Source organism: Gymnoscopelus braueri (assembly GCF_963280865.1).
Source record: "Gymnoscopelus braueri genome assembly, chromosome: 3".
Taxonomy (NCBI): domain Eukaryota; kingdom Metazoa; phylum Chordata; class Actinopteri; order Myctophiformes; family Myctophidae; genus Gymnoscopelus; species Gymnoscopelus braueri.
Window position 1 is genome coordinate 52,897,391 of NC_137612.1, and position 12,356 is coordinate 52,909,746.

At 38.4% G+C, this 12,356-nt stretch overlaps 1 protein-coding gene across 2 annotated transcripts in view; it reads right to left on the reverse strand.

The window, feature by feature from the left end:
- LOC308079433 (monocarboxylate transporter 2-like) overlaps positions 1-12,356 on the reverse strand; it is a 35,982-nt gene that overhangs the window by 22,448 nt on the left and 1,178 nt on the right. Inside the window, exons 2-3 of one of the 2 annotated variants that reach the window (XM_080420915.1) lie at positions 9,769-9,989; positions 883-1,026 (exon numbers count right to left, since the gene is read on the reverse strand). In XM_080420915.1, the coding sequence (XP_080277041.1) occupies positions 883-1,026; positions 9,769-9,985 (361 nt within the window). In that variant the 5' untranslated portion in view covers positions 9,986-9,989. The remainder of the gene's footprint in view (positions 1-882; positions 1,027-9,768; positions 9,990-12,356) is intronic. The other variant, XM_080420916.1, reaches the window with a different exon arrangement.

Sequence of the window (12,356 nt, forward strand, 5' to 3'; positions counted from 1 at the left end):
ATTTAAGCTCTATTCCATACATGCGCAACTGGCGGCCCGGGGGCCACATGCGGCCCCCACCTTCACTTAATGCGGCCCGCAGGTTAATATCACAATACTGATATATTATTGGTTTCAGCTGTTACTATTCCAAACATGCAAACATGAACCGCTTTAATTACTTCAGTCTATATTAGTAGCTTAATGACTAGTATTAAAATGTTATTGTCTTTTTTATGTCCAATGTATTTGTATTTAAGTTCATAAAGTTAACATAAGTATAACTAAATGCATTTGAAATTTACTTCCAATTTCCAATTCAAAGTAGCAAAAATACCAGATCTACAAGCTCAAAACACGTCGCACTGCGACGCGTTTTGAGCTTGTAGATCTGCTATTTTTGCTACTTTTGTGTGACGTAGAATGGCGAAAAAAGTTTAAATACGGAGAGACAGTAAATGCAATGTGGCCCTCTGGAGAGAGTGTGGAAACATAGTGGCCCTCGCCATCGTCAAAGTTGCCCACCCCTGCTCTATTCTATACTGTGTCACGCAAAAATAGCAAAAGTAACGAAAATAGCCCATCTACGCTACAAGCTTGTAGATGTGCTATTTACGCTATTTTTGATTATTTTATTAAAATTGTTTTGTTTTTGTAACCGATAAGTTTGATTTGAACTATTACACCCCTAATGCTGTGGTATTGATCTCTCAGGCAGGTCGACATCTTTGGCTAACAACTTATTATTTACCATTTTCAGCCTCACACTAAGTAATAAGTAAGTAAATAAGGTAAGATAAAGATGTCAAATCTCATTCCAGTGTTTACACGGTTCAGAGACAATGACTGACAACAACGATGAAAAGAAACATTATACAGAAAATGTGTTGTAGAGTACAGTACCTCCAATGACACCGACGCTTAAATACAGATGGATGATGGAATTAGACAAAGACGCCACTATGAAGGAGACCCCACACATCAATCCACCAACTATGACCATCGGCCGACTTCCAAAGCGGGTGACCAGCAAACTGCTGACGGGTCCTGCAAGGATGGAGAGAGATGGAGAGAGGGAGACAGACACACACACACACACAAAGTGAGATGGGGAGAAAACAAAAAATGCCTTACCCTACCTTTAACTAGGGGTTAATCAAACAATAAAAGTGCTTAATCAGACTAGATTTTGTTTAAAAAAAAAATCCATTTATACAAAAAATGATACTTAACACATTCCATGCCAGAGTTTAATCTCATAATGTACTCACCAGTGCCAGCGTTTTATTGTTGTTTTTTAGTTTTTTTCATGTCGCCACAGACCTCGCTAAATAAGTTAAAAGTGCGCGTTCATTTGGTTCTAAACACACAGCGGATCCGTGAGAAACGGCCAGCGAAAACAGTTTCCAAATCCGTGCCGCCATCTTGAAGCTACAGCCGATCAACGGTAAACAGTGATCAGCGAGGAGAAAAACAACAACCGAGAAAATCGAGTTTTAAACAGGATCCCAGACAGGAAGCGGATACGATCGAAAAAACCGGAACCCGAATAATTCCGTTTCCGACCGGAAACCGGAAACGGAAATGGATCAAAAAAATTCGGAAAGTGCACCTGGGGCGATTACAATGGGAATCGGCGGTTCGCGTAGATCTACGCGACTGGCACGCTGCGGCTTTAAATAGGTTCGCGTAGATCTACGCGACTGGCATGCAATGTGTTAAAAAACTCTTCTACATTATTAAATGAATCAAAAAAGGAATCAATAGAATAATCATAAAATATGGATGGTTGCAGCCCTATAATGAACAACATCCTCCCTGTCATCACATGGTTTTTGGAGGAAGTGCAGAACAGCCACAGCGGGGCAAGTGCTCAGTCTGCTCACCCTAATGTAATGCTCTGCGCTCGCACGGCCGTCTGCATTTCATGTCATGAAAGGTGCTATACAAATAAAGTTTATTATTATTATATAATTTCGGGTGGTCCTTGACATGAAAAGGTTTGAGAACCTCTGATATAGACTACATTTTTGTAGGATCGGCCTCAGGTCTTTAATGGGTTAAAATACTTCCCCTCTCTTACCTCCGTAGCCAGTGACTCATTACGCCCTCGCCTGATAATGTAAAACACTACAGTCTGTGATCAATCAGCAATTAAACAGCCCTTTATATGCTGTCGTTCTCTCCCCTTCATTCATAACCCTTGCATGGCAGAATGACATTGCAGCAATACAGTCGTTCTGCAGTCAACTCTGGAGCAAACTTCTTCTTGCTACTTGCTATTAACCTTTTCTTTCCTCACAGATAAATTGATTGACTGCAGGGGTATCAATCAAACTAGTCGGTAGGGCTGGGAAATATATCGGTATTGTATTGATACCGCAATATGAGATATTATCAGAGATTTTGGACATTGTAAGATGGTGATATGACGTAAGTGTTGCCTTTTCCTGGTTGTACTGAAATGCTGCAGCTTTTCAAGGCAGTGATGATATGGGTCTCTGTGGACACACACACACACACACACACACACACACACACACACACACACACACACACACACACACACACACACACACACACACACACACACACACACACACACACACACACACACACACACACACACACACACACACACACACACACAAAACTGAAAAGCAGCCCAGTAAACAGTAAAGAGGATTAGGCCTACATGTTGTGCAAACACCAGCTTCTTTCAAGACCTTGTTTACATGCGGTTGATTACATTTCACTGCATTAAAGTCACCGCTTGTGAGAAAGAGAAAACAAACAAATACTTGCACTGTAGCGAGCAGGCAACTCAATTGTCTAAATTACCAATGTGAACAAAAGCGTGAACAAAATGACTTCATATACGACTATATATATACACATGACAAATGTGGAATTATGTCAACTGTGTGGATGTTACTACTGTAAGATAGTACAAGATAGTTGTATATATAGCAGATATACAAGCTCATAGCGTGTAGATCTGCTATTTTTGAAAAATAGTGGAAATTTTAGCAAATCTTTGAATATATATATATTTTTAAAGCAAACATTTTTTACTCAAATCTTTGCTAAGTTGCTATAATCAGTGGTTCTCAAACTTTTTCATGTCAAAGGACCCCCAAAATTATATAAATTTTAGCCGCGGACCCCCATCTCAAAATACTTTGTTCCAGGGACCCCCAGGAGTTGTAACAGAGTAAAAAATGTGCGCTACAGAAAAAAAGATATTCAAAGATTTGCACACATTTTCACGATTTTTCAAGAAATAGCAGATCTACAAGCTCATCGCCGCGCTATGAGCTTGTATATCTGCTATTTTTGAAAAGCCCAAAGAAATCTAAAATGACACAAAATGACGCGTGTTCCCGGGCTGAAAGGGTTAAGCCCGTGGAAATGGCCGATCTACAAGCTGCAATCCGATCACAACGCGTCGCAATGCGCCGCGTGGGCATCGGCTCGTAGCTTGTAGATCGGTCATTGTCTGTGTGCGAAACTGGCACGCAACCAAGCATAATCAGCCAGGTATTACAGTAGATTGGTATTGTGGGTGGCATAGACAAATAGACATGCGGTTTCCTCAGTCATGTGAAAACACAGACGGCACCACGCTGAGAGCTGAAAACACAGTTGACTCTCAAGGTTGTTGATGAAGGCTCTAAGCCGAAACGCTTAAGCGTTCGTTTATCGGCATGTGCCAATTAAACACGTAGGAATGCGAGTACTTTGTCCTCCATTGATTTGAAATTTGGGACGTGCTACCTTTTTCTTTTTTTTTTTCAATTTCTATTTTTTTGTTGTTTATTTCTGTTTTCACATTTCTGCATGCAGTTGCAAGTTGTCGCATGTAAAAGCGCTTTCAACCCACCACAGTGTACAGTATATGTGCCTGGGAAAAAAAACATGGTGAGCCTAGTGTTTACACAGTTAACCCATTTAGACCGGGAAAAAATCTGTGTCATTTTTAGAATTTTTGTAATCATTGTAACTCATTTTTGATTTTTTTTTTTGTAAATCTTTGAATATATATATATTTTTTAACTTTTTTTTTTTACTCAAATCTTTGTTTCTGGGGATTCTACTGTAATGTCTTCTAATTTTTTGAAAAAACTCTACAAATGTCTTCTAATTTTTTGAAAAAATAGCAGATCTGCTATTTTTTTACAGCCAAAGAAATCGTAAAATGACACCCACAGATGCGTCTCCCGGTCGTAATGGATTAAACAGGTCACTGTTGGGGGGGTCACAAATCGATCATCCCCCCTGCCCCGTGGCTGTGTCACAATAGGGGTGGCTTCCCAGACTGCGTTTGCCGTTTTCCACCCTCCGTTATAACTTTATCACTCATGGCTCCTTGAGTCAGAGGTTTCGCTGCAAAAGGCTGTCATGTCCCTCCCGTGGGGACCTGGCGGCAGACCCCGATGTGCTGAACCCTTTTCTCTGATATATTCCCCCTGTCTCTCTCCTCCAGTGGGGTGACATTGCCCGAGCCTTCGTCAAGGACATTATGATAAAGCCCCGTGCCTGAGCCACTGTGGAGGGGAATATTTCACTCGGCTATAGGCCCTCTCTCTGTGTGTCGACTGCAGGAGAGTCAGGCACCCTGTTGTCCTATAACCTTGCAGGCAGCCACTGATGAATTCACTTAACCCGCTCAATCCGGGAACGCGTCTGTGTCATTTTTTTTATTTCTTTGGGCTATTCAAAAATAGCAGATCTACGAGCTCACAGCGCGGCACCGAGTGCCGCGCTATGAGCTTGTAGATCTGCTATTTTTGGGGGGAAATAGTGTTTTTTTGCAAATCTTTCAATATATATATTTTTAAAGCGGACATTCTTTACTAAAATATTTGCTTCTGGGGATTCTACAAATGTCTTCTAAATCCTAACAGGTTTTTTTTAAATGTATGTTGCTATATATCAGTGTCAAGGACCCACAAAATTAAATATATTTTGGGGGTCCAGAACCAAAGATCTGAGTTAAAAATGTTCGCTTTAAAAAACATATATTCAATGATTTGCACAAATTTTCACGATTAAAAAATAAAAATAGCAGATCTACAAGCTCGTAGCGCGGCACTCGGTGCCGCGCTAAGGAGCTTGTAGATCTGCTATTTTTGAATAGCCAAAGAAATCTAAAATGACAGATGCGTCCCCGGTCTTAATGGGTTAAAAGCCGCTATTGGATCTCGGTGTTGTCATATTTTTGTGCCATCTAATGGGTCTTCCCAAGGTCTCTCAAAAACACCATTAACTAAAAAGAGAACGAAAAAAAAACGGCTTCGGGATGGGGGAGATGAGACGAGCACACGCAGAGGAGAGTCAGTCCTGATTTTCCAGATCATTTCTATAGTTTTTACTGGTTGTGACAGGGAATGCTTCTAAGGATGTTCCACTCTACATACTAATCAAGTCCCAGACACTAGAATATATAAGAGCTGAAATAAGTGCAGACAAAACCCCAAGATGAATGTTCTAAATACAATGGAGAAGTTCCCTCCAAAATTGACTTTTATGGCGGGGAAAAGAACTGTCAATTGATGTTAAAACTCTATCTTCCGATAACAATCATTGCTATAGAACAGCGATTCCAGGGCCTGTGGGCTGGGGACCACTGGTGGGCCATGAGGATATTGCAAGTGGGCCCCCAAAATAAAATGGAAAAAACACTAAGATTTGAATGATAATATAACAATATAAAAATAGATAAAAATATGAAAAAACTGTCATGGCGTTTTTTCTTTAAAACCTTGAAAAATAACCCATTAAGACCGGGAACGCATCTGTGTCATTTTAGATTTCTTTGGGCTTTTCAAAAATAGCAGATCTACAAGCTCATAGCACGGCACAGAGTGCCGCGCTATGAGCTTGTAGATCTGCTTTTTTTTCTTCTTTTTTTCAAACAGTTTTTGGAAAGGATTTATGTTGTTATAATATCAGTGGTCCTCAAACCTTTTTCATGACAAGGACCCCCAAAATGATATGTATTTGGCCGCGGACCCCCATCTGAAAAATATGTTGTTCCAGGGACCCCCCCAGAAGCCAAGATTTGAGTTACAAATTTTCGCTTTTAAAAATATATATAAGATTTGCACAAATTTTCAAGATTTTTTTTTTTTTTGCAGATATACAAGCTCATAGCGCGGCACTCGGTGCCTCCCCGGTTGGACGTAGCGCGTGGAAGGAACACGTTATTCCAACCAGTTCCTTTCCTCTCCATCAGCCGCCACGGCTGACCAGGGGGAGGCAGTATAGAGACCATGTGGCCCATGTCTGTCTCTTCTTGGCTATAGTGGTGGACGGGGACAGAGTCTCATATCATGTTCTGGCTCCAACCTAGCCCTGTACATATTTTTCAGGTATGCCATAATAGATTTTTTTTTTTTTAGAATGCCATTCTGTTCAAAATCATTTTCATTTCTCATCATCTAGTGTCTTGTATTGAACCATAGTGTTAACTTCACAGCAGGGGTCTTGTCACAGATCCTGTTGCTGTCATTAGGATCTAGTCAACAACTGTTCCAAGGTCTAGCAATACCATTGATTAACTCATTCACTGCTAGACTTATTTCTGGCTGCGTTTGCCCACTGCCAGAGATTTCTCATAGTAAAAATAAAAGTACAAAGGAGCCGAGATACAGAATGTTTAAGTAATAAGTTAACAAGGAAGTGGATAGGAGTCTAGATCTTCGGAAAATGATATCTCCTGGGTCTGTGGGTTAAATCCCCCCCCCCCCCCAAAAGAAAGGCAGTATTGGTAATTGGAAATAATTACGTTTTTTACGTTCTCGGCAGGGAATGAAGGGTGTCACACAATATATATTGTAATATTAAACATTGACGACGTCGTGGTGATGTCATACTGTATATCGCAACTTTTGAAATGTTTTTTCAGGGTTTTTTTGGCTTGTGAAAGTTACAGATATCATTTTTCGAAGATTTAGACTCCAATCCACTTCCTGGTTAACTTATGACTTCAAAAGCCTGTATCTCGGCTCCTGTGTACTATTTTTTTTTACAATGTATTTTTAACTATTTTCAACTGGCTGCAACTATGGAACGGATTACAGAATGTTTTTAATCCCAAGATTGTACGAGACCTCTATGTGTGTAATGAGGGGATCACCGTGAGGACGGTGATCACTGAAAATATTTTGTGACTACTTGAAAAAGGTTCAAAAATTGTTAAAAATCCTGGCACTCAACGTATAATATTTTAATAAACCTCTGGCACCCAATGTGTACTGTACTTAAGTACAATTTTGAGGTATTTGTACTTTACTTGAGTATTTCCAATTTCCAATACTTTTACTTCTACTCCGCTACATCTCAGAGGCAAATATTGTACTTTTACTCCACTACAATTATTTGAAAACTTTAGTTACTACTAGTTGCTTTGTAGATTTTGATTATTATCACAAAACATACGTTAACCACTTCAGCCCTATTATACATTCCGGCCATTTGAAAATAGCCGATCTACAAGCTCACAATGCGTCGCATCGCGACGCATTGTGAGCTTGTAGATCTGCTATTTTCAAAAGATTGTAATACATTTGAAAACGGGACATTCTGCATAATGAGTACTTTTACTTTTGGTACTTTAAGTACATTTTGATGCCAACACTTCTGTACTTTTACTCAAGTACATTTTAAAGTCCTGACTTTTACTTGTAACAGAGTATTTCTATATTGCAGCATTGATACTTGTACTTAAGTAAAACATTTGAGTAGGCTGTCGGCCAGGCCAGGAGGCCTGGGGCTGTGCTGTGCTGCTCCATTCTTCTTCTATAAATGGTCTACACTTCACCCTGAGTGGAATATTATTATACACAGTTACAAAAGGGAAAATACATAAAGCTTGTGCTGTAAGCTCTGGGAATTCTGCCTATCATCCATTATCCATATAACTTCACAAGGGACCGTGTCTCTTGACAGTCTGTCTGTGGACATAATAAGCGGATCCTCTTCTGTTGTAGCTTGAAGTACTTTTTGGTCCTCAAATGACCACTGATAATGATGATACTGTCTTTAATTCCCCTGTCATCAAATACCAAGTTACTAAGTTTCTCCAAAACAAAACAGAATAAAATAAAATGGAGAATAAAAATGTCACTTTCCTACATTACTTACTGAATGCATGGTCAGGGACCACATGCAATACCTTTACAGACCACTAGTTGAAAACCCCTGATCTATGTACAGGGCGTTGCTGAAAATGAGCACTTGTACTCAGTTACTACCCTGGGTAAATAAAGAACAAACAAAAAAAAACATACAACAGGTAGCCACATTTCACATCTTCTGGAGGTTGCTGTTTATGTTGTTGTTGTTGGTTTGTAAAGCACTTTGGTTGGCTTCTGTCATTTTAAATGTGCTCTATAAATGAACTTTGAGTTGAGTTCCAATATATTGAAACTGAAATAAAGGCTGCAATCTCTTTCTGGATATACATACTGTACAACAATGCAAAAGCTCCCAGCCCTTCACTAGTCATGTTTATAGTTCTCTGCGAATAAATCCAATATATCGCTGCTGTTGTCTCTTATATCCATATTTTAACTTTTCATATTTTTTTCTTATTGAATACTACAGTGTCACACAAAAGTAGCAAAAATATCAGATCTAAAAGCTTGCAAATCTGCTATTTTTGCTATTTTTAACAGGTTTTCAACCGACAGCAATGATATGTACACATTGCCTCAAGACAGCAATGAGTAAAAAAGTAAATAAAGTAAATAAATAGACTAACAGAGTGAGTGTGTAACAGGCCTACAGCTAAATTCAAGTCAGGTGGGAATGCACGAGACAAAGTTCACATCATTTGGCCTCCTAACACTCTCTCTTGGATGTAGACGCTCCTCTTTAAATCATGTTAATCCAATATGTCAACTATGTGTTTTCTTCAGTCAAGACAAACTGAGCCCATACTGCCCTGCAAAGCCCAAGTGTACGGAACTACATTTTTGGTTGAAACTGATTTATTCATCTGGGTCAAAGCTATCATGATTTTAGGGGATAAACAATTACCTCATGACTACGTGTAATTAGTGCAACATCACCAATAAAACATTTGGCTGGCCAGTTGAGACACTTTGACTATGAAGACATTTTGATCAGTCTGACACTTGGCAGCAGAGGGCTACTAGGCGATATCAATATTATGTCAATATTGTGATATGAGGCTAGATTTCTACTAGGGCTGGTAAATTAATATTCGAATTTCGAATATTCCTAGAATATGGGGAAAATATGCATATTCAAATATATATATATATATATATATATATATATATATATATATATATATATATATATATATATATAATCTTTATTTGACAGGGACAATACAAAAAACAATGTATCAAGTCATAAAAACAAACAAAATATATGTTTTAAAAAAAAAGTAAAACAATAATAATAATATTCAAATATATTCAAATATCTGCCAATTTTTAAGACCAATATTCGAATATCATTTCTGAGGAAAGTTACCAGCCCTAATATCTACTGTGATTTTGGATAATGCTGTGATACGGCAAGTGTTGTCTTTTCCTGGTTGTATAACTTCTAAGTTAAGACCTATTTTATGCCTGCACAAATGTTCAAAAATAGTGAAAATAGACAATCTTCATGATCACAATCTTCATTATTTTTGAAAATGTTTGAGAAGGGAAAAAATTATAGAAGTAAGTGCATGTTACATTCAATGTTACAGTGACGTCTGCTTGAAACATTCGGCATACTCTTTCAACCACTTCATTGTAAACTCACCGCCCGCATACATAGCCGCCAGCATGATGGAGGTGATCCATGCTATATCACTGTAGCTGACATGGAAGGTTTCTTGTATTTCCAGGAATAAGACACTGATGGCCTTGGGCATGGCGTAGGAGAAACCGATGGAGATGTGCGCAGCGCACACCACCATCCAGCCCCATCCTCCGTCAGGCGGGCTGGACGCCAACTTGGCTTCTGGTGCAGGGGCCATGTTCCTGTGCAGGAGAACCACACGTTTGATTTGATTTATTGATCTGCACAACAGGAATCATGTACATATTCATAGTATAGTATACCAGTGTTGATTTTGACCGCAAATTTTGATTTAGTTTCAGTCATAGTCTTTTGAATAAAATTCTGTTTAGTTTTAGTCATATTTGTTTTAGTTTTCATCTAGTTTTAGTCGACTTAATATCATAAGATTATAGTCGACTACAGTTGATTTATTCGACTAAAATGTATTGTGGCGGTGCCTTGATGGCATCGTAATGGCAGATTTTACGCTTGGTTGCATGCTGAAAATAGCCGATCTACAAGCTCACAACGCGTCGCGCTGCGACGTGTTGTGAGCTTGTAGATCTGCTATTTTCAGAGCGCGACAGCCGAGCACAACCAAACATAAAATGTCTTAGTTCTACTGGATCTCTTCTCCACTCGTCCCTCACTAACATTTTAATCTAGTTTTTATTTGTTGACGAAATTGTCAATATATTTAGTCTAAAAGGTCCTTACACACCGGGGGTGATTTTTTCATGTGAATAATACGTTTTTTATTTAAACCTTATAAAGTCAATGCAAGCTTCCACATCAGTTTCGGAGCGAAAAAGCGTCTTTTATTTATTCGGACCGAGTCAGAATTTTGCGTATATTCGCATAATCGCCGGTGTGTAATGACCTTTAGTCATCACAGCTTAGTTTTTATTTAGTTTTTATTTAGTTATCGTCAGTGAAAAAGACGAACATTTTTTGTCATAGTTTTAGTCGACAAAATCAACACTAAAGTATACTACTTCTTTCCTGGGAAAGATGACAGAAATATTGTTGTGACGGTGAGGTAAGAAACCCTGGGAGGGCTTAGACGAGAACCTTACCGTTTACATTACATACAACAATTAGAAGTTGGATTACCTCACCACCTCACCATGATAAAGACTTATTGTGTCCATTACTTTTTCCATTAAGTGAATAATCGAGAAGCCTTTTTTTATTTATATTTTTTCTCATTTTTCATAAAGAATCGATCGATACAACCACTTAAGCATTATTTCACACTTCGTCGCACAACGGTGTCGTGCAAAACTAGTGAGAATAGCTGATCTACAAGCTCACAATGTGTCACACATGTTGTGAGCTTGTAGATTGCTATTTTCAAAAAAAATTACAAGTCTTTAGAATGCCTGCCTAGAATGACATGCCCAAAATTAATCGATTATTTTACTAATCTAAAAAACATACATAAATTGATTCAATTGATTCAATTAACTGTTGCACCCCCAGCACAGAGCTGACCAGGTGCATTAAAAGAGAGTGACATCTCAGAGCCATGATCTGACAAAGGTTGTTTCAAATGGACCACCAAGCACTTCCAAAACGAGAAGAGCAAACATTGTTTTTGAGGACTTTGTACCATGTGGTGGAAATAAATATCAAATCGAGATCCGTTGCACCAGCACCCGAGGCAGAGGGCTTCAATGTATTACATGGCAAAAAGGGCAAAAAAATTATAATTAAAAAACAATGCTGTGATAAACTGTGCAACCCCTTTCACAGTAACGAAGTACATGTACTCAAGTACTGTACTTAAGTACAGTTTTGAGGTACTTTTACTTTACTGGAGTATTTACAATTGTCTGTACTTTTACTTTTACTTCTACTCCACTACATCTCAGAGGCAAATAGTGTACTTTTACTCCTCTACAATTATTTGACAACTTTAGTTACTAGTTACTTTAAAGATTTGGATTATTATTACAAAACATACATTACCCACTTCAGCCCTATATACATTTCGGCAATTTGAAAATAGCCGATCTACAAGCTCGCGACGCACTGTGAGCTTGTAGATCGGCTATTTTCAAAGATTTGTATACATTTTATACATTGAAAACTTGTACTTTTGTACTTGTAGGCCTACTAATACTTTTGTACTTTTATTCAAGTAATTTTTTATTACTGGACTTGTAACAGAGTATTTCTAAGTTGCAGAATTGATACTTTTACTTAAGTAAAACATTTGAGTACTTTGTCCACCACTGCTCTTTCAGTACATTAAGTATGTAATGGGTCAATAAATAGCATGTGACAATCAGCCAACAGTCATTACTACAAACAGCCACGGGGGATGGCTGGGTGTTTGTCTAGTGTCTACAGTGTATAAGAAACTAGTCATAGTCAATATACTATTACTATACAATATGAAGTCAAATTCTAGTGTGGTTGGGAATGCATTTCTGAAATCATGCAATTTTAGGCTTCGTTTTAATGTTAAAAGAATAGCCTACAGTGCTGGAGTGATTGGCAGTGGTGTAAAGTAACTATAGTATATTTACTCAAGTATGAGGTATTTTCTACATTACTGGATA